The sequence below is a fragment of the Lepus europaeus genome, chromosome 9 (assembly GCF_033115175.1).
Source record: "Lepus europaeus isolate LE1 chromosome 9, mLepTim1.pri, whole genome shotgun sequence".
Taxonomy (NCBI): domain Eukaryota; kingdom Metazoa; phylum Chordata; class Mammalia; order Lagomorpha; family Leporidae; genus Lepus; species Lepus europaeus.
Genome location: NC_084835.1, coordinates 28,398,749 through 28,426,266, shown reverse-complemented (window position 1 = coordinate 28,426,266; position 27,518 = coordinate 28,398,749). Strand labels below are relative to the sequence as shown.

At 47.7% G+C, this 27,518-nt stretch overlaps 1 protein-coding gene across 1 annotated transcript in view; it reads right to left on the bottom strand.

Moving 5' to 3' along the window:
- CACNA2D3 (calcium voltage-gated channel auxiliary subunit alpha2delta 3) overlaps positions 1-27,518 on the bottom strand; it is an 877,616-nt gene that overhangs the window by 379,868 nt on the left and 470,230 nt on the right. Inside the window, exon 11 of the mRNA XM_062200176.1 lies at positions 25,229-25,342. Within this exon, the coding sequence (XP_062056160.1) occupies positions 25,229-25,342 (114 nt within the window). The remainder of the gene's footprint in view (positions 1-25,228; positions 25,343-27,518) is intronic.

Genomic DNA, 27,518 nt, shown 5'->3' with positions numbered 1-27,518 from the left:
TACACGTGTGGAAGGAAAGGAATGTCGTCTCCTGTGAAAACACGCCAAAGGCACAGCACCCTTGGCTGGGACACAGGGTCAGGGGAGGCAGGAGAGTTGAAACCCAAAAGGTCCAAGTGTAATGGGAGCCTTCCAAGCCATGCAGCGGCATCTGCAAATGCCCTCTGAGGGAGGAAGGCTGTGTCAGGGAGAAGGAATAAACCCAGATTTGAGATGCAGCTGAGAGAGAGAGAGAGAGAGAGAGAGAGAGAGAGAGAGAGACTCGACAGATGCCAGACCTCTGCAGGACCCTGTGGTTTGCACACAGGTTATGGTCTTGCAGGAGAGCTTGCAGTCAGCACAGAACTGAGTGGTTCCCTACACATTGTAGAGGTCCTCTTCCAGGTCCTTGTCCCTAGTGTCAGGTGGCTGAAGAGACAAACCCATTTACCAGTGAAGCCACCACGCAGATTGGGTGAAAATATTTTCATTTGAGGTACCCAAAGGAATAGCGTAAATTTGTTTTGAGTTTGGAACACCAGGAACTCCCAATGCTGCAAAGCCAATGTCAAGAGCGAGCCCAGGGTACACTTCTCCATCTGAGCAATAAGCCTGTGTCCACAAGGACTGAGGTTTTTGTTGCTGTAATGAAACTCGGCAAAAATCCCAAGGGCATCTTCTTTGAGCTAGGGGGAGCCTCACCCACACATCAGGTGAATTTTTCTTGGACCATCCTCCCTGATATGCTCTGGTGGGCAGATCCTGGCCTCAGGAACTTTGCCAGCAGGCTCCTCCTTGATTAAATGTTATTACACAAATGGAAAATAAAGGCTAGGTTCACTGGTGCTGCCGAGCCACATGCTAATGACTCAGCATGGGGAAAAAAATTTAAAAAAAGAAAAAGCAATGCAAGGCCTTGTATGATTGACCCACTTTCCAAAAATTAGACCACATATATTACTAATATTTAAGGCATTCTCTTCCATGCTCACAGGATCTCCTTTGTATAATCTTGCTTCTTGAGGTCTACAGATGATATTTACTCTTAAAATAGAAGTTTTCCCTAGACACAGCAACGTTATAATAAATAGTCCTCTGAATAAGAAAATGTTTTCTTTAGGCCAAAATCTGGATTTTTTTGTCAACTCAAGTAAATACAAAATTCAAATGTAAAAATGTCTATTTTGGAGCTGGTGCTGTGGTATAGTGAGTAAAGCTACCGCCTGTGGTGCTGGCATCCCATATGGTGCCAGTTCAAGTCCTGGCTGCTCCATTTCCCATCCAGCTTCCTGCTAATGTGCCTGGAAAAGCAGCAGAGGATGACCCAAGTGCTTGGGCCTCTGTACCCACATGGGAGAACCGGAAGAAGCACCTGGCTCCTGGCTTCGGACCAGCCTAGCTCTGGCCATTGTGGCCATTTGGGTAATGAACAAGTGGATGGGAGATAACTCTCTGTCTCTCCTTCTCTCTCTATAGCTCTGCCTTTCAAATAAAATAAACAAATATTTACAAAAAAGGTCTATTTTTATAGTGTTAATATATGATTACAAATATGTATCATAATTTTTCAGCAAACTAGACTGTAATTCTCTTTTAATTCTGCAGAAAGTGGTCTGTATGATGACAGGCAATGCATCAATTTTCAGGGTTCAACACCCTGGCTTGAGTGACGGTAGGGGTGCTATCTCCAAAGGAACACAAATGAAATGAAATGAGGTTTTTCTGACCATTCCGAGCAGATGTGCCCACTACAAACGGCACGTGACCCTCCTCTCACTGCTTCCTCTGCTTTCGATGAGGGTTTTGTTTCCAACTACCATAAAAACAGAACCGACCTGCAGACATCATAATGTAGTCTTGAAAACCAACTTGTATTTCTTGCTCTCTCAATATATCTCCAAATTCTGAGGTTCAAGCATTCCAATTTTATATTTGAAAAAAGAAATAGTTCAAAGGAGAGTTCTGATGTGAGCCTCTTATGAATGAATCCAATTTTTTTTTAAAGTTTCCCTACAGCAATTATGCTCTGCCAGCCAGGATGCAGGTGAGTGATTCACATAAGGGGTCCTGACCCAGAAATTTAAGCTGGGGTGAGCTGCTGCTCCTGTTAAAAATATGAGTGAATGGGGCCAGTGTTGTGGCATGGCAAGTAAAGCTGCGACCTGTCGTGCCAGCATCCCATATAAACAACAGGTTGTTGCTCCCTGTTAACGGCTGTGAAAAGCAACAGAATATGGTACAAGTCTTTGGGCCACTGTCACCCACGTGAGAGACCCAGAATGAAGTTCCTGGCTCCTGCTTTCAGCCTGGCCCAGCACTGGCTGCTGAGGCCACTCACTGAAGTGAACCAGTTGTTGGAAGATCGCTCTTCCTCTCTCTGTATCACTGACTTTCAAAGTAAGTAAATAAGTCTTTCTAAAAAAAATATATGAGTGAATTAACCCTTTGGCCAACAGAGTTCGTGAACTGCTATTTTTAACTAACTAATTAATTATTTAAAAGGCAGAGAGACAGAGGCATCTCCCATCCACTGGTTGACTCCCTAAAGGCCTGCAAGAGTCAGGTCTGGGAGTCAGGAACTCAATCTGGGTCTCCAATTACTTGAGCCAACCCGCAGTGTGTGCATTAGGAGGAACCTGGAATTGAGTTGGAATCTGGGGACTAGAGCCAAGACATTCCAAGAAAGAATGTGGGCGTCCTGAGTAGCAGTTTAATAGCTGCACCGATGTCTGCTCCAATCTCTCATTTGATGGAAGGAAAATCTACCCCTGGAGCCAGAGAACTACCCAGAGAAGTTCCCCTGGCATGTCACCACTAACCACGTGGACAGGTTCTCGCAAGGACTCTGCTGCTTCCGGTTGCAGACAAAAAGCATTTGGTGAAACAACACATTTGTGACCATGCTGGGCGTAATGCAAGTCCAAGTTCTTCCAACATCACTAGGTGATCATCCAGTCACCTAGAATCACAGGTTTCAAATAAGACTGACTGACTGTCATAGGAAAACTAGGTTTTACATTTTTCAAAGCCTTTCTTTATGTCTCTGTATTTCAAGGGGCAGATTTTCAGAGAAGGTAACATCATGGCAAAAATGCCTTTGGCTGCTGGTGAGGATGTGGGGAAAAAGTATCCTAATCATTGGTGGGAATGTAAACTGGTAAAACTACTATGGAAGACAGTTTGGAGATACCTCAGAAATCTGAATATAGTCCTCCCATACAACCTAGCCATCCCACTCCTCAAAATTTACAAAAGGGAAATGAAATCAGCAAATAAAAGAGTTATCTGTACCTCCATGTTTATTGCAGCTCAATTCACAATAGCTAAGACACGGAATCAACCTAAATGCCCGTCAACTGAAGACTGGAAAAAAGAAATTATGGGATACATACTCTATGGAATACTACACAGTAGTAAAAAAATGAAATCTAGTCATTTGCAACAAAATGAGTGAATCTGGAAAACATAATACTTAGTGAAACAAGCCAGTTTTGTGATAACTATTAGAGCACCTAAAAGGAAACCTGTAGAAGTAAAATTGACACTTTAAGGAGCAATGACTTGAACAGCCCTTGTCTTGACTGTTGAGGAACAGTATTTTTTTTTTTTCCTTCTTAATAGCATTGGTTGAACTTTTTACCAAACACAGAATTAATCATATGCAAATAAAATCAATTGAAGGAGGAATCAGAAGATGGAAGACCTCTCTCTCTCTGCCTCTCCTTCTCTCTCTGTGTAACTCCTGACACTCAAATAAATAATAATTTTAAAAAAATAAATAAATAGAGTCAACTGAAAATAGATCCAGTAAAAACTAAGAGTGGGAACAAGAGAGGGAGGAGGAAATTTTTAACTGTAAAGCTGTACAGTTCTGCATATATTCCTATGGACTTACTTCTAAGGGTACAGCTAAAAATTTGCCATGGGACTCCAAATCCCATTAAGGTGTGTGGTAGTAATGTCAAAAAATATCATCTGAAGTGTTTTTTTAAAGATTTATTTATTTATTTGAAAGTCAGAGTTACACAGAGAGAGGAGAGGCAGAGAGAGAAAGAGAGAGAGAGAGAGAGAGGTCTTCCATTCAATGGTTCACTCCCCAATTGGCTGCAATGGCCAGAGCTGCACTGATCCGAAGCAAGGAGCCAGGAGCTTCCTCCGGATCTCCCACATGGGTGCAGGAGCCCAAGGACTTGGGCCATCTTTTACTGCTTTCCCAGACCATAGCAGAGAGCTGGATGGGAAGTGGAGCAGCTGGGTCTTGAAGCAGCACCCATATGGGATGCCAGTGCTTCAGGCCAAGGTGTTAACCCACTGCGCCACAGCACCGGCCCTGTCTGAAGTATTAAAGCGATCACATTAAGTGTTAAATTGATCATATAGATAGGAGTAAGTGTTAAAGGGGTCATATAAATAAGATCAAGCATTTGGTAATGATAATATGTAAAATTAAAAAGGAGAGAATGTTCCAAACTAGGATGCAGTTCACACAGCAGACTCATAGAAATTACAATTGCTCCAAATAGCACTCTGACCCCAGAATCAGCCTTTAAGGCATTGTGATCTAGGTGAAAAGCCCATGAAAGCATGTCAGGCATGAAAAGCCAAGATACTATGGCAAAAAAAAAAAAAATGTCCTACATGGAAGATCTTGGTGAGTGAGACTCCAGTGCAAATAAGGGACCATAAAAGAAGGATGTACTTTTTTTTGGAAGGAAGGAGAAGGAAGGAGAGAATTTCCACTTTGCTTATGGCCTTATCTAAATACTGATGGAGACTATGGGCTCAAAAGTCTTCCATAGCCTTAGCAGCTCATGGCAAGAGCCTTGGGTTATCACTGACATCATACATAGAGTGTTAATTGTTAAACTAACAACAGGAATCACTGTGTACTTACTTCCCAAACAGGACCTCTCTTCTCAATGAGCTGTACCATGAGAATTAACTATAAAACTTGTCCTCAGTTTTTTATATTTTGTGTGCATGTGTATGCGTGTGTGTGTGTGTGTGTGTAAATTGCTGAAATCTTTACTTAGAATAGAATTGGTCTTCTGTGTATAAAGTTTATTGAAAACAAATCTTAATGGTGAATGGGACTGGGAATGGAAGAATGACGAGGAAGTGGGGTGGGAGGGTAGGTACGGTGGGAAAAATCATCATATTCCCAAAGTTGCACTTATGAAATTTGTACTCATTAAATAAAATGTCCCTAAAAATAAAATAAGATAAAGTAAAATATGGTTATATTTAAAAAAGAAAAGCCTTGGCATCTGCAGCTATCAGAAGAGAATCATGAGACCTTAAACTGGAGGAGGAAAATGAGCAGGCACCCCCAACCTTTCCTGAATAACTGCTGGGTTATCTACTCTTCACACAGGCCATCTTCATTACCAAATAGAGAACCTGAGGCAGCGACCTTCCACAAATGTCACTCTGATGAGCTCATTCTTGACCTGAGTCCCTTCCACTCATACATTATAGAACAATCTACTTCCTGTAGACAGGGAGAGAGGAACATCTACTGGTTCATTCCCCAAATGCCTCCAGGGTCAGATCAAAACTAGGAGTCTAAAACTCAATACCAGTGTCCCACATGGATGGCAGGGACCCAAGTACCTGAACCATCACCTGCTGCCTCCCAAGGTGCACATTAACAGGAAGGTGGAATCAGAAGTAGAACTGGAACTCTAACCCAGGCTCTTTGACATCAGATGCTGGTGTCCTAAGTGGCATCCTAATCACCATACCAAATGTCTGTACAGGAACAATCTACTTCTAGGGAAATCTTAGCACAGCTATGTTCTCATTTTGTTGGGTTACCTACAACTATTTTATAAACACTGCATTTTGATCTACAGTTTATGCTCTTGGAAAGGGAGCCTTTTATCTGATTTTTGTCAGAGACATTTCTTCTATTTTTTCCCAACTCAACTTTCCTCAAATCTCAGCTGTAAACTTTCAATGTTGTCTATTGATAAATTAAGAGAAGCTTGAATTTCCCTTTTATGAATAAAAACTAGGGACAAGCATCATTTTTTTTTTCATCATATTCACTGGCTAAAAAATACAGAATAAGGCAGATTTTTTTTCTGAGTTAGTTCTTTTCTATTACTATCCCTTCCTGACTAAATACTCATCCATCCATTCAAATACTCAGCCTCCCACCCAGCCATGTACTCACCCATTGAGTGAGCTCTGTTACTGAGTGCTAATGTTAAAGCTTGTAGACTTCAAGGTCAAAGAACTCATTCCTTTTGCCCTCTGTCATTGTTCTCCTCCCCTTTCTGGCAGTTTTTGTTGCACCCCAAGCCTCACTAATGCACATGGGGGTGGTGGAAACCTTTATGTGTTGGGACTAGTATAAGCGCTTTGCACACGGTCATTTACACTGCCTATGAAGCTAAGGAAAACTGATTTTCTGAGAGAGAATAAAAAAGAAGTACACCATAAAATAACTTTGTGCTTCATTTCCAAGTTCTGCGGCTGTAAATAAAGCTTTGCTGGGTGAGCTCAAAGGCAAAGCCCAGAGGACTTCTCCAGCTCCGTGCTAAGCGACAGACGGCTTGCCAGAGAGATGAATGCATTTCATTATCTTGAGCTGATTCCATAGGCATAATTAGAACTCCTTTGAGAAGTCAACTAATTATGCAACATCCAGCAAAGTATGTGAAGATTTCATTTTGGCATTAAACAGAATCTATCGAGCTCCCCTTTAATTTATGATTCCCTACTAGAAGGGGACCAAACAGGACAAATAGTTTCCACGGCGATGGTTTCTGATGAGTACCACTGGGTAGCATAAAGATGAAGTATATTACCTTCCCCTTGGGGGATCACTGGAGAAAAGGCAGCTTAGATCAGCCTGATATATTATTAGATGTCCCCTTGCCCTCCAGAAACACAGCTGCAGGTATATTATTTCTGGCTGGAACAATGGTAATACAAGGGACCAGCAGAGACACCAAATGTACAACCCTTCCTGGCTGGCTGTTTGCCCTTCCATACACAGCCCTCTGGAACAGCGCTATCTGGCCCCAGGATCAGAGATTCCAGCTGAAGCCCCCAGTGTCCCACCCCACAGTCAGGGCCTCTACCTCTAGCCAGGGATGGCCCAGGCTTCTCTACCCCTTCCCCCCTTTGGCTCCGATTAGGGGCTTCCTCAACTTCACCTGTCCCCTGGACAAACAGCCAAGTCTGCACCTGCTCACTCCATCTCTTCCCATCAGGGGGTCTTGCCTAGACCCAGTCTAGGTCTAGGGAATGAATCTGGCATTTTGCACTGTCTCAAGTTTGTGCAAAGAAAGACAGACAAACAACAACAACAAAAATGGAACAATGGAGGAACACCGACATTTTTGAACAAGAGAAAAGTGGAAGGTGCAGCCAGGCAGTTTCATCTTCAGGTAACTTATAAAATGATATGGGACTTTCTTCCCATAAAGCTTACATTACTTTCAGATAAATTAGCTTTGGATCATGCCAAAAAAGAAGAGGAAGAAGAAAAAAACAGCAATGAGGAAGTAAGCATTCCAGGAGCTATGGGACTACCACGCAGGCAAGACACGGCTCAACAGAGTTTTGACAATTTCAAAAGACAGAATATGCTGGCACATGCAGGTAGGGCTTTTGTGGTTCAGAAAGGCACGGTCAGGGCTTCAGAATACGAAGAAACCTCAAGAGAAAGGTTGGCGAGGCCATGTGCAAGATGGACTCTGCCCCCGGTCACCTCTGGCCAGATGGGCTCTCAACATCGTCCCTGGGCCAGTGCTCCAGAAAGCCATTGCCGCAGGCCTGACCTGGCCCCTGGGCCTGAACCATCCTGCCATCTCAGATGGGGCACGGCGCAGCTGGAGTGAATGAAAGAGTTAATGCAATTTTCCACTCCCTTTCCTTGCTTGGAGGGACTCTGGTGAGAACCGGGCCTGCCCAAGTCACCTTTAGGGAATGGAAAAATCTAACTCAGCACACACGAAGGCCAGCACAGAAAGGAATGCTGGAGACGAACCAAGGACAGGCCTCAGGAAAGCCAACACGGCCAGGAGGAGGACGAGAGGGGGCAGTGCAGCCGCCATCTTCCCAGCTGTGTATCGGCGCCCTCCTGGCTCCCATGTCCAAATCCTGATCCTTGGGGTGCTGCTGGGCTCCAGAACTGGCGTGCACATGGCAGGGAAGGGGCTCGGCCCCCACCCCCTCCTGCAGCTCACAGATGTGTCAGCTGCTCTGAGTTAGCGGGGCAGTGACTACATTTTGGGGAGAAATCATCCATTGATTTATCACAGGGGGCATAAATCATAAATGCATTTAGTTGTCTTCATTGCCTGTCTTGTCACTCTGCCCCTCTGAAGTGAAATTAAGAGGCAGATGCCTTATCTGGGATCAATTCCAGATCCCATTTGTGTTTCAAAAAAGGAAAACCAGGAAGGGTTTCGCAAAAACCTTCCGCCACAGGTTGATCAAAGTCTCAGCCCCTTGAAGGCCGTGTCACCAAGGAGGTAACTCTGAGAGGCACAAGTGGGCGAGGGGTGGACACTTCTGCCCACACGGTCCCCTTGGGCCCTAGACAGGGCTGAGGACAACAGAACACTCGCACTGTCTCCAAAACAACCCAGCCCCTCTTTGGCTCAGATTCCAAAACTCACAATGGGGCAGGCCCTGGAGGTCATGTGGGAACAGAGGCTGGTCTATTGTGATGGTCAATTTTAAAATGAACTCCGGGCCGGCGCCGTGGCTCAACAGGCTAATCCTCCGCCTCGCGGCGCCGGCACACCGGGTTCTAGTCCCGGTCGGGGCACCGATCCTGTCCCGGTTGCCCCTCTTCCAGGCCAGCTCTCTGCTGTGGCCCGGGAGTGTAGTGGAGGATGGCCCAAGTGCTTGGGCCCTGCACCCCATGGGAGACCAGGAGAAGCACCTGGCTCCTACCATCAGAACAGCGCGGTGCGCCGGCCACAGCGCGCTACCGCGGCGGCCATTGGAGGGTGAACCAACGGCAAAAGGAAGACCTTTCTCTCTGTCTCTCTCTCACTGTCCACTCTGCCTGTCAAAAATAAAATAAAATAAAATAAAATAAAATAAAATAAAATAAAATAAACTCCGTAAAAACATGAGCCACAGCAAGAACATGGAAGGATCTTTCCAGAAAAGCATGGAGAATGCCTATGAAACACCTGCTCATTCTCAGGCTCGAGTTCCATCGGGGTCTTTTAGGGGATCTTGATTCATTCATTCAATTCTCTGCCATCAAGAATTTTATTCCCTGCCCTCACTGGCTCCATGGAAGAAAAGGTACCACCCCAGGCCTTTGCTCATTTGGTTCTTCCACAGTAACTGGGAAGGAGATACTGTCAGGAAGGCTGTTTTGCAGATTGGAAACTCAGACACCAAGTGGCTTGTTGGAGATCACACAGCTCAAAACTAAGTCAGGCATCAAACCCAGCTTTTGTGCCTACAAGACACTCTAACTCATGGTTACTCTTAATAGGTTTCAGCTTCTCAATGAACACTGAGAAGCTGTGTTTCTTTCCTGTCTCTTCTAAGTGCTCTTAGGCATTCCACCTAAAGCACTAGTCATACGCCCCTGTTGGCTCATGCCGAAGGAACAGGCAAGGGCTGCGACGTGGAGGGAGCGAGGCCTTTGGAAGACACGTAGAGAGAGGCCACAAACAGCACCCTATGGGAACTTGTGGCTGCCCCAGAGGACTTCCTGAACCTTCACATTCACCCAAAACAGTCACTTTGTGCCTAAACTCTGCAGCATGCCACACTCAGTGTGCAGTCTGCTAGGACCAGGGATGCTCACTTGAGAGTCTTTGTTCTGCTCAATAAGCCTAGGCTCCCAGAGATGACAGGTAAGCCAGGGGAGGCTGAGTCCTTCCAACCCTGCTGGCACATGCTTGGGCCCATTCCCCAGTGGCACAGAGGCTTAAAGTCACCATCTACCCACCATCCATCCATCTGTACCCACACTCACCCATCTACACACACACACACGTGCAACTTCATAGGAAGAAGTTACTCTATGCCAATATACTGCATGCTGGTAATTCAGTGGTGACAGGCGTGGTATTTACTGGTACGGCCATTACAATGCACACTGAGTTAGCAATCATTAAAAAATGGTAGGTAGCATGAAAGCCGATAATAGGAAGAGAAGTTGTGGTCAGGGGATGCTTTGCCAAATATCCGGATTTATATCGTTTTAATGTAAATATGAATATGCATAAATATTTAAAAAAACAACTTGGGGCTGGCATTGTGGTATAGTGGGTTAGGCCGCCACCTACGATGCTGGCATCCCACAAGGGAGTACCAGTTTGAGTCTCAGGTGCTACACTTCTGATTCAGCTCCCTGCTAATGTGCCTGGGAAAGCAATGGAAGATGGCCCAACTACTTGGGCCCCTCCAACCATGTAGGAAACCCAGATGAAGCTCCAGGATCCTGGCTTTGGCTTTGGCACAGCCTTGCCATTGTGGCTATTTTACAAATAAACCAGCAGATGGAAAATCTCTTTCATTCTTCCTGTGTGTCTCTTTAGCTCTGTCACTCTTCCTTTTAAATAAATGAAAGAAATCTTTACAAGAAAAACATAACTTGAGTCAGAACTCTGAACTCTAAGACACCTGGGTGAGCTGTTCAAATGGCTGTTCTTCAGGAAATTTCTTTAAGGCCTGGAAGACAGAAACATCAGGTTCTTACCATTCTGGTGAACCCACAGCAGTGCCTTGGGAATCTTTAAGAATTCTTCCTACGAGAGCAGAAGCAGAGGCTCACACCCCAAAATCTGCACTCTGCCTCTTTTCTCCTGACATTAAGGTGCCGATTCTTGGATCCTGGCTTACTATGGCTCTCTGGACTTTTTCTTGAAAGGGCCTGGGATTTCTGTTTAATGAGAAGAGCTCGTAAAAACTGTTTCCGAGGTTGAGGGGAAGGGAAGGGATCAGTCCTTTAGGAGGGCTGAAGTCATTATTCTGTGGGGGAGAAAACACCTGTGCCAGGAAGCAGCTCTGGCTTGTACCGACATTGTTCCATTTGGAGTTCTAAACTGCAGCAGTCTTAGAGATTCTACAGCCATCACGTTGTGCCTCTGTCCCACCGAGGCGCAGAAGCAAATCATAATGAAAGCAAAATGACAGTGATCCAAACTGTAAAAGCCTTCAAATTTGTATGGGTTCCCAGGGCCAGATTCATAGAAGCAAGAGTTGAGCATTCCAAAAACTTTAGCCACCCGACCCAAAAGGCTCCGGGTGCTTGCCCCATCAGGGTTACCCCTCCCTAAATCAGAGAGCACCTTGCAAATCTGTGACAGGGCTCCCACTGGGCCCCAGGAGGCCTCGGGGCCCTGGAGCTAATCCCCCCTTGACATCTCCCTTGCAGTCTGCATTCCAGAGCAGATTTCCACACAGGCCTCTCTGCCTTCCAACAAGGCACGCCAGGCGGCAGAACACTCAGCACACAGCTCACACAGGGCCCCGCCAAGGAGGCCCACGAGTCACCACCCTCAGCTGTCTTCTAGATACGGATCCCAGAGGGCCAAAAAGGAGAGAACAAAGTCTCCTTTTTCACTGGGGAGCAGCAAACCATGGACCAAACTCCAGTTGGATGTGGGGATTCTGGAGGAAATTAAAATCTCTTGTGGGAGGGTCCAGGCTGAGAGAAGTGTCCGAGAGCAGCCAGCCAGAGGTGCTGGGCCACAGGAATGGAACACAGTCCCTTTGTACCATCGTCTCCTACCCCTGCGCTTCTCACAGAAGCGATCAGGGGAGGGGTGGTCAGACAGATAACAGGGTGATGGCCAAGGTCATTTGGCACCACGAGTCTCAGGTTTTATCCCCGGATGTTTGAAGAGGGAACTCAAGGGTTGCCTGTGGAGAGTGTCAGAGTTCCCCAAACCTCCTGGAAGGCGAGCTTCATTTATGAGGCAGAAGGGTGACTTCTCTACACAGAAAGCCAGCGAAGAAAGCAAAGGGCTCTTCTGTGCTCAGAACCACATGATGGCAAAAATTGTGAAGTACCAGGAGGTGCAAGGATGATGGTGTCGGGGGGTTTGGGGCTAGGACATCTTCCCCTGGGCTGTTAGGATCACACTCAAAGGGGAAGGCACGCCTCTGTGTGCCTATCGCATTAGATACATGAGGCAGTTGGAGGATGCAGGAGCCTTGCCTTGCCCTAAATCTACCTGTTCTTACTTCCGCAAGGTCTCCTGAGCACGTACTCTGCAGCTGGCCCTGTGCCGGGTACTAAAGCTTTGCCAAAGCACAAAACCAGAATCAAGCTTATTGTCTGCTAGACAAGACAAACACGGCAGAGATAATTGCATTCCTGCGGCCGGTACCATGGAGAGGTTCAAGTGCTGGGAAGTCTCTCCCCTGGAAGCCTCTCCTGCCCCAGGTCCCTCCCTCTGATCCACGGCAGTTTTCCTGAAAGTCCAGCGCTGTTTAGAACACAGGACATGCATCTCTGCAGCTCTCACCACGTCCCTGGACATCCTGCACTCCCGGGGAACAGGAGTCCTGTCCACAGGGACAGGCTTCCAGCTCTCTGCAGCCAAGGTCTCAGACCAGCAGGCGGTGCTGGGGAGCAGGTTCCATGGAAGGACTAGCAAGTCCTGCTGTCAGTCAGCGGCCTCTCCTGTAAAAGGGACCGACTGCAAATACCCCCACCTGGAAGGGACTGTGAGGATCTGAGATCCCAGAGGTCCCGCCAGCCCTGTACTCAGCCAGCATCCATTTCCTCCTGCCAGGAAGGCTGAGGATCAGGCACGGATGGACAGAGCAGACGCCGTGCCCAGGCTCCCAGGCTCTGCTTCCAGTGTATGAGACAGCACATGCAACTCACTTCCCTATGATGCTGACCTGCTGTGTTTCAAGAGGAAAAATGCTATCAATGGAAGGAAGGCAGTAACAAAGCGAGGTGGAGGCCAGTGTCTAGGGGTAACTTTAAGTCAGAGTCAGGGTAGAGCTTGCTGGGTAGGGGCTGTCGGAGCAACGTCCTGAAGGAAGTTAAGAGTGAGTTGCCGTGGAAACCTAGGAGCAAAATGTCCCAGACAGACAGAAGAAATTGCAAATCCCCAGATTGACATGAGCCCAGCACACCTGAGAACTGGGCTGTGCAGAGCGTGAGGGGACAGCAACGGACAGGAGGTCAGAATGGATGGGCACCCAGCAGGCCAGGCCTTGCTGACCACAGTAGAGACTGTGGCTTCAACTCAGCATGGAGTACAGAACCTGTAGGGGACTAGGGGGCTGGAGTAGGGGCGGGGAGGGGGGGTTAGAATCACTGGCACCACTGCTCTCTGGTTTCCAAAGTGTGTCTCTCAGATTGCATAGGCTGCCTTTTCACTGCCTATAAAGGAAATAAACACCGGCTCTCCTGATGAGATAACGAGCGTACAAAATGGGACTAAGCCTGGGCCGGTGCTCCGGGCAAGAGAAGAGCTGCATTCACCTGGGTCCAGCCAGCTCCCAGGCCATGGTCCTTCACAGACAGGCCATTGTGAGGTTTCCCATGCAGTCACCTACAGCCGGTTGTTTTGCTGGGGGAGTAAATGAGGTAAGGAAACACTGTGGGGCTGTTTAAAAGAGGCATGGGCTTTGAAACCAACCCAAAGTCAATCACACACACACCCTAACCTACCCTGCCAAGCCTGTGTCCTCTTCTGTCTTCACGGCAAGACAATGGGCCCAATTGAGACCTCTGATGCACCTGCTGATCTTTGTTCAGGATCCCACCAGCCATCTCCTCCCCTCCAAGGACTTGCTATTCCCCAATGACAACAAATCCCTCCCTATTTTCTAGATAAAGAAACTACAGTCCACAGAGCTTCCTTCCTGAATCTTGTCTGAAATCCTGAGTATTATTATTCCTCATTAACTAATGGTACTGAATGGCCAGCTATTTCTTGGTATATTTTGATAGGTATTCAAAGTTTAGGTAAAAAAAGGATACTACATATATTTTTACTCAATAATCAGGTAAAAGGCAAGGCCTGGAAACGTTTTGAAAATTTAGCTGCATGCTTTAATCTTCTTAGAAGTCAACCAAGACACCACACAGGATTAATCCACATTCAGGGGTAAAAGAGCACTTTTATCGCCCACATCTGAAAAAGTACCACTGTGCTGTCTTGAGCCCACCTCGCACTGGTGACAGAGAGGTTTCAACAACGCCACTGCAGACATCATGTACTCTCCCTATTGTGTGCCCAGCACTGTGCTTGGCCGCAAATTATCTCACTGAATTCTTAACACAGCAAGATATGTATCGTTAGCTTCTCGTTACAGACAGCAAAATGGGTTTGTTAGCATGCAGACACCACTCTCTTTCCATTGGTAACCAATGCCCCCCACCCTCACCCACACCCCAGGAACCCCACTCAGCAGTCCAAGAGAAAGAAAAAACTCCGGAAATAAAAAGCTGACATACATTTAGCTTGAGAATAATGCAGAACTTGTTTGCCCAACTCCCCATTATTACTGGGGGTGCCAGCTAATAATTTATTGTATCCTAGCACCAAACCCACCAGGCTTTGTAAGGCTGGGGCTGGGCTGAGACTCTCTAAGCCACATTTCTGCTCTGCCAGCTGTCCCTGGGGTCTGGCCAACAGGGCCGACAGGGGAGGCCATGCTGAGGGAGGCACTTGCTCCACTCTGTTTGCTTCCTGCTGGCTTCTTGTGCCCAGCGCCTTCTCTCCTTGCAGTGCCTTCATGCCACCAGAGGCCGTTTGTCCCAAGGGCACTCTGTGAATTCGATTTTCCCAACACTCACAGAGTCGCTCTCACCTCCCCCTCCAAAGTCCGGGTCCCGGCCCCACAGGCCTCTCCTCTGAGATCAGAGGCTACAGCACTTGCTGGCCAGCGTGACCTCCTGAGGGGTCTGGGTCCCAGCCCCATGGATCCTCTCTTGCATACTTCTAAACTTTAGCAATAACCTGTTCTCTTCTCTTCCCTCCCCCTGTCTCCCCTCCCCTCACCAGCCACAGGGGACAACTGTTTCCTGCAGTCGCTGCTTCCATGGTCCCCTAGAGTTCTCTTTTGCCCTTTCATCTCATCAATACCCAGTTAGCAACTCATAACATTAAATTCTCTGTATTTAAATAGCTGGTGGGTGTCTGCCCCTGGCCGGCCGCTGCCTGATTCTCTGGGAACATGACTGGGCTGACTGGCATTTCTCAGTGTGCTCCAGGTTGACTAAACACCCTATGAGTCACAAAGTTCAATTTATGAGCTGCCTCTTAACATTCCAGGCCAGGGCCCCACCTGCAGAGAATGGAACTCATGACACACGTTCAGAAAGGTCCCTGTGCACCAAGCCCTCCGTGGCCCTGCTGCCCACAGTGTGAGAAAGTCTGACATGGCCGATTCGCCATGATGCCCAGCTCTCTGGCTCAGTTCTTTGGAGCAAGTCCTCCCGCCAGTACAATGAGAACTGGTGCTAGGGCAGGTCTGCAGCCCACATACCTGCTAAGCGGTGCCTGCATCCCACACCAGAGTACTGGAGTTTGATACCCAGCTCTGGCTCCTGACTCCAGCTTCCTGCTAATGCAGACCCTGGGAGGCAGCAGTGATAGATAAAGTCTTTAGATGCCTACCACCCAGAAGGGAGACCTAAACTGCAATCCCAGGTCCTGGTTTTGACCCTGGTCTAGCCCCAGCCGTTCTGGGCATTTGGAAGTAAACCCAAGAATGAGAGCTCTCTTTTCCCATGTCTGCCTCTCTCTCTCTCTCAGGCCATTACTCAAAAAAAAAAAAAAAAACAAAAAACAAAAAACAAAAAACAAAACAGCAATGGGCAAAGCAAAGCATTAAATAATGAACTGAGGCAAAGAGTGTGTTTGCCTCCTCCCATCCTATGGCTGGGTGCAGGCTTCCCCAAAGTGTGGCACCTTAGGTAGCCATTTGCTGGAAGATGATGGAGGTTACTTGGTGGAACACACACGACTAATACCTGCTTTCTGAAGGCAGAGGCACCTGGGCCCAAAGTTCCAACATCACGCCCAGAAAGAGGGACGGAAGCAACCGTGGCCAGGGACGATGTGAGAAGCCATCTCCAGCCCCTGACGTGAAGTGATTTTTCAATGCCTGGGCAGCCGCGCATCAGTGGGCTCTGTTCCTAACTTGCATTGCCATGCTCGTCTTGCTGCAGTCACAAGATGTCCAACAGCAGCAGAAGTAATTAAAAGCCAACTGGGAGACAACGAACCATGTTGACTGTCCCTTCAGCTGTGAGGAGGGTCCACGCAAGCCCCCAGCACAGCGACTGAAGGCGCCTTTTGCTGTCACACCGTTGAGCGACCACAAGAAATGAATGTCCCTGCGACTCTCCAACGACAGCTTCAGGATTGGTCAGCCTTGAGGAGATACAGCAGTGACACCACTCACCCAAAGCTCTCAGACCAAGACGTGACCTCAGTCAGGGAGGGAGGAAGACGAGGGAGACAGAGAAACAGAGCCTGCAAGGGAAACAGCCGCGAGAAGGTGGGGCACCCTCAAGCCTTCGCCAGACGATGCTCCAGACTCTCTATCTGCTGAAATCAGCAAGGATGAAGAACTCAACCAAAGCTGCCTGCACAGCCCCGGCCCGTGTCTGCTGGCCTAATTCTTCACACGGTCACCAGAGCAAACTTCCGGAAATAACGAGCTGATGCCTCTCTCTCCCCTGTTCAACAGCTTCTCAGGACTCCCACTCCCCATGGGTCACAAACCCAGACCCTCACTATGCTCAAGGGAGCCCAGAGAAGCTAGCTCCTCCCTGCCTGAGTTGCAGTCCCCGTGCCTACCCAGGTGTAATCACCAGTCTTCCTCCTGCTCCCCACCCCACCACACACCATCCTTTCCTCTGCTGGGAAAGCCCCGCCCCAATCCTTTCTCTGGCCACCTCGTCCACAAGGGCTGCCGCCAACCCAAGCACTGTTCCAGACCTGTGCCTGTCTTGCTCCTCCTGAGTAACCGGTCTGTCCTCCTGCTGATCCTGTGATCTGTTACTGCTCTCTGCATTTTGTCTGGAGGGGTCTTACCAGCCCCACATGCCTGGGCTCCGGAATCACGGTCTGGACCAGAGCAGGCCCTCAATTCACAGCTGCTGCAGGTAAAGTCACCTCCTCTGGCAACCCCTTCCCTCCATTTCCTCTGCCAACAGTGCCTGCCACCCTCCAGCCCCCGTGTGAGTCAGTCCTTTGGGGTGAAGAATGGACAGAGCCGGAGGGGAGATGGGCCATTCTGGTGGAGGAAGGGCATCCTGCACCCTCCCACGCCAGCCCTAGGACCTGAACTCCTCCCCAAGTTGCCTGCTTGTTCACTTTGCTCAGCTGGCACAGAGGCAGGCAAAGAAATGCTTTGAAAAATCATCTGCAAGTCCGAAGAGAACAATGTCATTTTAGGAGGAAAAAATAAAGAATCGGAAATTCCTTCCAAAGTGCTTGAAATTGCTGAAGAGTTGAGGTCCTAAAAGGATTAAGTCCCGACCTAGCTCAGAGCCTCCCCTTACCGGAATGGTGCACATGGCCCAGGAAGGGGAGCAGAAAGGGGGGGTTTGGACTTCACAGGCACACAGAGGGGCAGCGGCAGAGCTGAGCCTGTCAGCACCCCTGCCGCCACAGGATAAGGCTGCCTTGAGGCTTCATCTTCAAATGATGCCAAGGAGGGTGACCTGCCTGGAGCAACAACCCCAAGACAGCTCCTCCTGGAGATCTATGTGACACTAGCTCACCGACTTCTTTTGTTGATCTATTTTTTTCTTGAAAGGCAGAGTTGCAGAGAGACAGAGAGATCTTCTATCCTCTGGTTCACTCTCCAAATGGTGGCAATGGCCAGGGCTGCACCAGGCTGAAGCCAGGACCTTCTTCCAGGTCTCCCATGCAGGTGCTGGGGCCCCACTACTTGTGCCATCTCCCCGGCTGCTTTCTCAGAACATTAGCAGAGAGCTGGATCAGAAGTGGAGCAGCCAAGACCAGAACCGGCGCCCATATGGGATGCAGGTGTCCCAAGTGGTGGCTTACTCCCTATGCCACAATGCTATCCCCAAGAGCGCAGTGACAGTCAACAGGATTTCCAGAAGAGCTTCAAAGCCTCATGCCCCAAACCAGTCTATGATCAAGGGATCCTCTCTACCCCCCAAACCAAGAGTTCTTTCTTCCCCTTCCTTGCAATTTCCATCAAGTACTCCGTGGTGTGCTCTCCTGGTGTGCTCTCCCTGAACCTCATAGCTGCCACCCTTGCTTCTGTCTTTGAGATAAATGGTACTAAAAGCACACCGCACAGAGCAAAGCCACCCCCTGCCATTCTAGAAGAGGAGAATCTTCATGGCATCCACAGACAGCCTTGTCCTGAGGCCATGCAATTTGCTATCACGTGAGACCACTGAATCCCCGACATTCTGCACACAGCACCAACCTGCACTTGGGGACAGGGAAGCCAAGGGGATGGACTGACTGTCCTGGTCCCAATGTGCACAGGGTAGAAAGTGATTCCTCTGACCAGAAGTCATTTTATTTTGTCTCACCCTAGTGAAGGAGAAGGCTTGGCATTGGACTGCAGGGGCCTCCCTTGTGCAGCCCTGAATCAGCTAGTCATTCAGCCTCATGGCACTTTGCTTTCCTCTCCTGGGAACTGGAGATAGTAATTGTATCCTGTTAATTCTCATGTGGTTTCTATGAGAATTAAACACACAGGAAGCATTTAGAGAAGCACCTGACATGTAGCAATCGATAAGAAGGAGCTAACACTGGCTGCCTGTATGGAGAGGAGGTCCACAGAGCATTGCAGCACTGCTTCGTTGCTCCCCACAGAGCCTTGGCAAGGGGGAGCTATGAACACGGGTCACCATCCACACTGTACACACAGGCAGTGAGCATGTCCCTTTTGAGCTACAGTAAAAACAAGTTATAATGTGCTCTATTATTTGCCAATTCTCATTCCCTAAATCAGATGTACTGAGATGGGGGTGGTTTGATTTGATCCCCACAGTATGGAGATTATGGAGATTCCATTTTGCTGGAATTCAGGGAATGTTAACACTTGATTGTGTGTGTCCTTCCAAAATTCACATGTTGAAACCCGAAATGAGACAGTGTTAGGAGCTGGAGCCTCTGGGAGGGGATGAAGATTAGATCAAGTCTTAAGGTTAGAGTCTTCACGAATGGGATTAGTGTCCTTTCAGGAGTCACAAAAGAGACTGTCCCTCCACTCTACTCTCCACCGTAGGAGGATACAACGAGAAGCTGACAGTGTGCAGTCTGGCAGAGGGCCCTCACCAGAACCTGACCATGCTGGCACCCTGATATCAAACTTCCAGTAGGGAGAATTGGGAGAAATAAATTTCCGTTCTTAATAGGCTACATGGTTTATGGTTTGTTACAGCACCCTCAGCTAAGACAGAGTCTCTGGTTTCCCGAGCTTTTGCAAAGAGATCTGATTCCTGGAGGGTGTTCCCTCTGCTAGTCCAGTGAGCAGAAAGCTGTTATGGTCCACTGCGTGCCCAGGCCTCACCACCAAAACCAGGTTCAAAGGGGCAGTCAGCCTAGTATTTATGAAGACCCTGCATTTAGGCTTTCGGTTCCAGTCCACAATTGGGCAGCCTGCAGCCACTCTACTTCTGGACAATCCCCATCACTGTGTACAGTATTCCAGTGCTTATGGCAGTACTGAAGGATAAGCAAGTTGGAGGGAGAGAAGAAAGAGAGCTACCTATTGCAGAAGAGCAGAAAGGGTCAGTACACACTCTGGGGAGAGCTATCGCAGCGTGAAGACAAGTGTCTACCATCCACCTCCCACCCCTCTACTTCCACGACTGACAGCTCACAGGCTGCAACAGCTAGCAATGGGCCAGAATTGGTCTAGGAGTCATCACTTTCATCACTTTCTTTAAGCCACTCAAATAATTTTGTTCACTAATCATTTAAACCACTAATCATTTTCTTCACTATCCAAGTATTCCTTCTCCATCTTATGCATATCAGGGGCATTCCTGATAAATAATCCCACAGCTATTTTTTAAGCTATAAGAGCGACTACATAGACGGCAAGCAAGGCCGTTTTTCTAATTTAAATGCATGCAGCTTATTTCTTGAGCAGATTCTGGAACGAGTCCCTTTACGTTCAGGAGTTCATATTTTATCCCAAATGTGTAAGAGCAACCGTTAAGCCACTAACCAATAGATATTAAGCAAAAGTAAATGGCATCCAATAAATGAATAAATAGCTCCTCATTTCTGCTCTCAGAAATGAAACGCTGGCAAGGGACACATTGCACAGCCCATGATGCTGCTGCCTTCATAGACTCACTGTAAATCACCCATAATGCACTCCTTCTTCCAGCTTGCTCTGAACCATCTCCTGGAGCCAGGCCCTGCTTAGGCGGTAGGTAGTTTTTTTCAACAAGATACCCACCAGTGCTCCCTTGGCCTCTTCCCCACTTCCTGCTGCTTTCCCAGCTGCCATACTGTAAGGAAGCCCAGGCTACCATCCTGGGGGAGTGGACATGCAGGGTTTTCCTGGAGGATTAGACACTGCATAGAGAGAGAGGGATAAGCCACAGGGAGGGGAGAGAAGCAAGGCAGCCCAGCTGAGCTCACAGCTGGAAGCAGCTTCATCAGGGACTCCACCTGACACACCCGACATACCATGTAGAACAGAATGGCCACCAGGGGTAACCCACAGAAACAATAAATTGATGTTAGGTTAAGTCCCGCTGGAGTGGGGCTATTTTAAAAACTTTTATCTATTTTTCAGGTAGAGAAACAGTGAAAAGGAGAGTGATACAGAGAAAGAAAGTGACAGAGACTGATCTTCCAGTGCTGGGTCACTCCTCGAATACCTGAAACAGCCAGGGGTAGTCCAGGCTGAAGCCAAGAGCCAGAAATTCAATGCAAGTCTCCCATGTGGATAGCAGAGATCCAAGTATTAAACCAGCCCCTGATGCCTGCCAGGGTGTGCATTAGCAGGAACTCTGGAATCAGGTACGGAGCTGGGACTTGAACTGTGCACTATGATACGGGGTGCAGGTGAACCAAGTCACATCTTCACCACGGCACCAATCGTCGTCCTCTAACTGGGGCTTTTATAGCACTGCTCTGCTGAGTGATTTTCTGTTCTCCCATCTCCTCTCTTCTAGCTCTACTTTTCTATTGCTGCATAAGCAATGACCAAAACCAAAACCACTGCAGCTTAAAAAATACTGGCCACCGGGCATTTCTCATGGGCCGGGAGTCTGCGCACCACCTAGCTGGATCCTCTGCTCTTGGTCTTACAAGGCTTCAGTGAAGGTGCTAATTGGGCTGTATTTTCATCTGGCGGCTCGGGTGGGGAAGAACTGACCTCCAAACTCAGTCAGCTGGCAGATTTCTCTGTGGCTATCAGACTGAGGGCCCCGTTATTTTTCTGGCTCTAGCTGAGGTCAGTGTCAGCTCCTGGAAGTTGTCTGCAGTTCTCCGCCAGTCTTCTCTAAACAGCGGCTTACTTCGTCCCGTCAGCAAGGAGCGTCTCTCTCTATACCCATGGAAGGCCCAGATTCTCTTGGAAGGGTTTTCAATAAAATTCCCTTGGTGATATCCCTTTGGATTAGCTTAAAAATCAACCGAGTGCAAACAAAATCCCTTCACCTTTATAAGATTCTGTTGGTTAGAATCAAATCACAGGTCCTGCCCACACTCCAGCAGAAAATACTAGTGAAATTAAGAAGCAAAAAAGATGGTATGGTCAGGACTTCTGATTTGAATTTGATTAAGCCTTTTCAATATGAAAACTGTTGTTGAAGCTGCTATTCAGAGATGAGATACAGGACACAAACACTAGGGGGCAGAACTCTTGAAGCTACCCCAGGCTGGCTGCACCACACGTCTCTGCCGGACTGCGATGCACGCTGTGCAGGGTGGTGGGTGTTTCAGAAACAGAGAAGCTGTACTCACAGACACACTGCACAACAATGAGAAAGGCCAAGAAGGAACTGTTCCCCAAGACAACTCCTAGCAGTCTGGAGTTGAAAGATCAGGGAAAGGGCTTTTGGCTGGAAGAGGAAGGCTCAGGCCAGTTCTAAGAGAATGGGACAAATCCACAGCCTGCCTGGGAAACAGCACATGGCTGGTGATGTAGGAACTCCACACCTACGGGCAGGTAAGGCAAATGAGTGGACTAAGGAGAAACAATGGAGAGTGGCAAGGGTCACGGCCTAGAGCTCAGCACTGGCTATCAGCAGGTGGCCACTTCTCAGTTCCCGTCATTCACTGCCATCTGGGAATGTTGGCCCCACAGTGTCAGATAAACCCTCGAAACTAAACCTTAACCATTGTTCATGATCTCTCCAGACTTGCAAATGCTGTGCAATGTTCCACAGTTTTTCAAAAGAGTGTAGGAGAGCCTGGCATTTGTGGCATAGCAGGTTAAGGCACCACGTGCGAGGCCAGCATCCCAGGTGGGTGATAGTTCATGTCCCGGCTGCTCCACTTCTGATCGAGCTTCCTGCTAATGGCCTGGGAAAGGCAGCAGAAGATGACCTGAGTGGTTGGGCCCCTGCCATCCACATGGGAGACCACATGGGGTCCTGCCTTCATCCTGGCCCATCTTGGCCTTTGCAGCCAGTCGGGGAGTGAACCAGCATATGTAAGATCTCTTTCTTTCTGCCTTTCCCTCTCTATCTTTCAAATAGATAAACAAATCTTTAAAAAGAAAAAAAAAAGAATATGCGGCGAGAACCACACACCTTCGCACGGATTTGATGGAGGGAGGACCAGAGTCCTTGTGAAGCTAAACAGAAGGAAGCAAGGTGCCAGTGTTCACAGAGGATCAAACCCGCTTCCTAGGAGGGAAGTGTTTGGGGCAGAACTCGTAAACTCTCAGGCCCCAGACAGCCCTGCTGAATCTGAAGCACTGGGAGTGGGGGGCAGGCCCCGCAGGCGATGCTGAGGCTTTGAGAACCACTGTTGTACGTGATCTATTCTTCTCTGTCCTGAGCTCACTTCTTGTTTGTACAGCCTTGAAGATCGCCAACTACAGTATGACGCAACCCTGGGCCACACATCTAATACCCAAAACTATGGAGAAGGGCACATGATGCATCATCTCACTTTAATACAATGCTAAATCACCCCAGGGCATTTATGCAAATGTACTATCTGCACCTGTTCGGGGAAGCCCATCACAAAGAAAATGTCTACAGAATGGGGCAAAAGGCAAGGGAGCCTACTACTGATTTCTAACTTACGTGCTACAGAAAGAAATCTGCTTCGGCCTGATAATATTTACAAGTAGACAAAACTGCTTCGTGTAATATTGAGATTTCCATGAAATTTCCAATGAATCCAATTCTATGAAATTTCCAATGACTCCAAGAATGTTCTTTGCCTAAAATCAAGATTGTTCATCTGGAAAGATGGGTTGAGACTTGCGCTGTGTCTGGAGACTTAGGAGCTTGCGGGCCTCATCCTATGCCTCTCCCTGCAGGTCAGGACTGTCTGTGCGAATCCCAATATTCCCGGGCAATGGTGCTTCACTGAGCACCACCACTCGGGGGAGGTTCTTGCAATGCACACACGAGATTCACACGGTAATACAACTGGTGCTAAGGGAGCTGCTATTAAAAGGAAACTTGGCTTTCTTCCCCTTTTTGAAATGGTTCAAATAATGAACAGTGCCCTTCATCATGCTGAGTGAGAGCTGTAAAATGTCAACAGTTCTACCCATGTTTACCAGTGCTGGGGACTTCCACTCAACTCCCTGTCACTCAGCTGCTATGCTGGGCTGCACACTGCGTCTCCGCACATGCTCTGCCCAGTGCTGTGTGCTGCAGGGGAGCCAAGTGTGTCCTGGGTCCTCATCCTTTCACATCAGAGTCACATCAGAAGTCATCAGCTACCATAGAGCTGGCAGCTGAAATCACCTGGCCTAAGAGTAAACCTCCATCTTATTCCAGAGTTGCATTCAAAATGCAGTGTGCGTGGTAGGTCACATTCATTTGCAGTTATCCTTGGCACAGGGGTCCTTCATACTCTCAATAATCCTGGTCCCATCGGCCTTTCCTCCAGCATCAGGGGCAATTATCAAGGGCTATTATCAAGGGTGAGCTCCAGTGGAGGGGGTTGGGGTCCACTTGAGGACCTGTTGCAGAAAATGCATGCAGCTTTGAACACGAGATTCTAGCATGGTGAAGTGACACACCTGTGTTATCAGAGACACATGTGGACCAAGAACAATAAAGGGGATACTTGATGTGTCCCATCTTGTGTTCTCTTGGGGGTATGGGCTCCCTGGATACAGCAACAGGCACACATGTCATGTGTTTCCTGTGCCTTTATGTCAAATGTGTGTGGCTAATTCAATTCTCAGAAATTAAATATAGAAAGCAAAAAAAACACAAAAAACAAAAAACCAGGATGGCCCAGGGCCTACACATACCTAACCAGACAGTCAAGGTTACAACCACCGGCGCATGACTAGGAAGACACTTGTGTGGTTCCAGAATGGCACCCACGGTGACCAAACACTCTTCACTGCTAAAGCTCTACCCTCAGCTGAGATGTGATCACAAATTGCCAATCTGCTAGCCAGCGTCTGTCCGAAAAACTTTCTAAAGACAGGAACTACTGGGCCACCTCCCCAGGGATATTTGGTTCTATGGGTGCAGGGTAGGGTTCAGGTATCTTCAATTTAAAAACCTTTCCAGGCAACTCAGACTGGTTCACAGCTTAAGGAATCTCTGAACTGAGGCATTCCAGTAATAATAATTAACACTAAACATATGGGCTCATCAGATAAATGAAGCCCAACTTGGACAGCAAAGCATAGATGAGAACAAAGGAGAGATGAGCTTTGACAAGGGTTGGGAACAGAACAGGAGGATGGAGGGAAGGTTCTAGGTGGTAATGGAGGCCCAGGGAGGAAAGACAGAAACACAGTACAAAGGAGATGGCTGTAAGACCCCAAGGCTGACTTTTACAACCCCAAAGCTATGGAGTCCACTGAACAGCTCTGGCTCCAAGGAGCATAAAAACAAAGAGAAGCATTGTGTAGGAGGGATGCAAGGCACTTCACAATGAATCATTTCACCAAACATGTCTTCATGTGTTTCTCTTCCCTTCCCCGGAAGAAAATCCTTTCAAAAAAGAAGGAAAGCTAGAGTTTTCTTCTCAGTCAACCAAAAAACACAAGGCATAAGACATGGGTCATGATGAGATTAAGTCTACATGGGCACTTCTTGGTGGAGCATCTGGGGTCACAGGGAAGACTCTTCATGGGCTCCTGTGCACGTCTACCATTGACAACAACCTACCTTGCGATCCGGCCAATTGTATTTCGCAAAGATGGTGTCATAAGTGTCCACTGCACCGTCAGTTATGAGCATGATGGCCTGGCTGCAGATACTTCCTTGTCCCGTATGGTTGAACTGTGCAAAGAAACAAGTTGGAAATGAAATGCACGTCAGAGAACCGCACGTATCTGTGAGGAGCTGGAGGTATGGCAGTGTGGGCTTAGGAAGCCTCTCAGAAGAAGAGCTCATTGTGCAACAGGGAAACAGAAGTCACTGAGACACAGATTGCCACATCTGCGCTGGCAACCTGAATCTAAGTGAGGACTGCAAGAGGGATTAAGAACCACACAGGCACGGGGTGGGAGTTTTGCACAGAGGTTACAACACCAGTGACGATGCCCATGTCCCACATCGAAGTATCAGGCTTCTGATTCCAGCTTCCTGCTGATGTGCATCCTGGAGGGCAGTGGAGAGGACTCAAGTAATTGGGTCCCTGCCACCAACCTGGGAGACCCGGCTCGAGTTCCTCACTCCCAGAGCTGACCTGACCTAGGCCTAGCTGAGTGAACCAGTACAGGAGCTCTGTACCTCTCCATCTGCCACTCAGATAATTTTTTAAAAAGCCACACAGAGGGTGAAAGTAAGATTCTAGGATGAAAAAACCTATCTTACTTTCAAGTATGGATCACATTTTAGACAACAAGGCCAAGAACCTTTCAGGGAGACATTATATGATCGAGGGGTATCTGAAAGGTAATATCTTTTTCAAAATCTCAATGGGCATATTGGAAGACATCCTTCTCTCCATGTCTTCCTCTCTCCGTCTCTGTAGCTCTGCCTTTCAAATAAAGAAATAAATACCTACAAAAGTCAAAATGGGTCTGAAAGTTAAGGAATATACTGCATAATAAAATCAAGGAGATTCTGGACAATTAGAGAATAAAGTCAGGAACATGACAATTAATATTAGAGGCCAAAGCACTATTTCCTAAAGGTTTGTCTTAAATATATATTGTTAGCATGAAACATTATGTATTAGCTTTATGTCAGTACACAGAGCGTAATGAAATTCCAGGACTGAGGCCGCTGGTGTACAAAACTTGAATGTCAATGCCAAGCTTTATGTAGTAGCATTTTCAAAGCTGCAGCATTTGTGAGGGGCAGCTACCCTGGCCATATATGGTTGTCAGAGCTCTGTATCCTTCCCTGACTCAGGGGTGAAAACTTCCTTTAATGAATACTATTCAGGTTGCAATTCAAAGTAACACCATGCACTTTTAAGATCTTATGATTATATGACATCACTGAGGCATGGAAAACACATAGAAAGTCTTTCACCTGAAGGAGCGAAAACTCCCTCCACCGTAGTGTGCTAAATGTATTCATTTATTCTAAAATAATTTATCAAGTGCATACACAGTGCTGGGAGTGAAACAGACAAAAATCCTCTCTTTCTTGCAGCCACGTAACCTCTTTGGGAAGACACACACAAACGAGATGTTTGACCATGATGGCATGGTGGGCAGGGAGAAAGCAGGGAAGGAGGACAGCAAATGAGGAGGGGGAACTTCAGAAAAAGCAGTCAGGGAAGACCTCACTGAGAAGGTGACATTTGAATAAGACCTGGAGGAGGTGAGCATCTGGGGACGGGTATTCAGGAGAAAGCACACAGGAACAGCAGAGGCACGGAGTAGGAGCGTATCTGACACGGCAACCTATTGGCCAGGACGACGGGGAAGGCTGTGCCTGATCCTGGCTTTGCTGGCTGGCCACTGGCGAAGCAGAGAGCTAATAAAGCATTCAGATTGAAGTCATCCATGCCCAGCCTCTGTACATGTAGAAGTCTGATGTGGAATTTGAAGCTGCAGTAGGCTGAGAGAAGACATAACTAACTGAATGCATGGATGGATGAATGGATGGATGGAAGGAAGCAACTGCCTTGGGGTATATTGGAACAGAGAAAATCTAACTCAGTATATGCCTGGGATAGCACAGAACACTAGAAAGTACCCAGTCTCATCCTAGCACCATGGCTAAGTGCCTCACGTAATTTCTCATTCCTGAGCCTTCACTTCTTCCATTGTGAGACGTGAATAACATCCTCATGTGATTGTTACAACACAGGCTGAGCATATATTAAAGGTTGGGTAAATCTCTAACTTACTTAATCCTTCTTACCCTCCGAGGGCGATACTATTGCTATATCTACTTTACGGCTGGGGAAACTGAGAAACAGAGAGAACAGCTAACTCCCAAGGTTACACAGCTACTACGTGGCAAGTCTCACATTTCAATCCAGTATAGCTCTAGA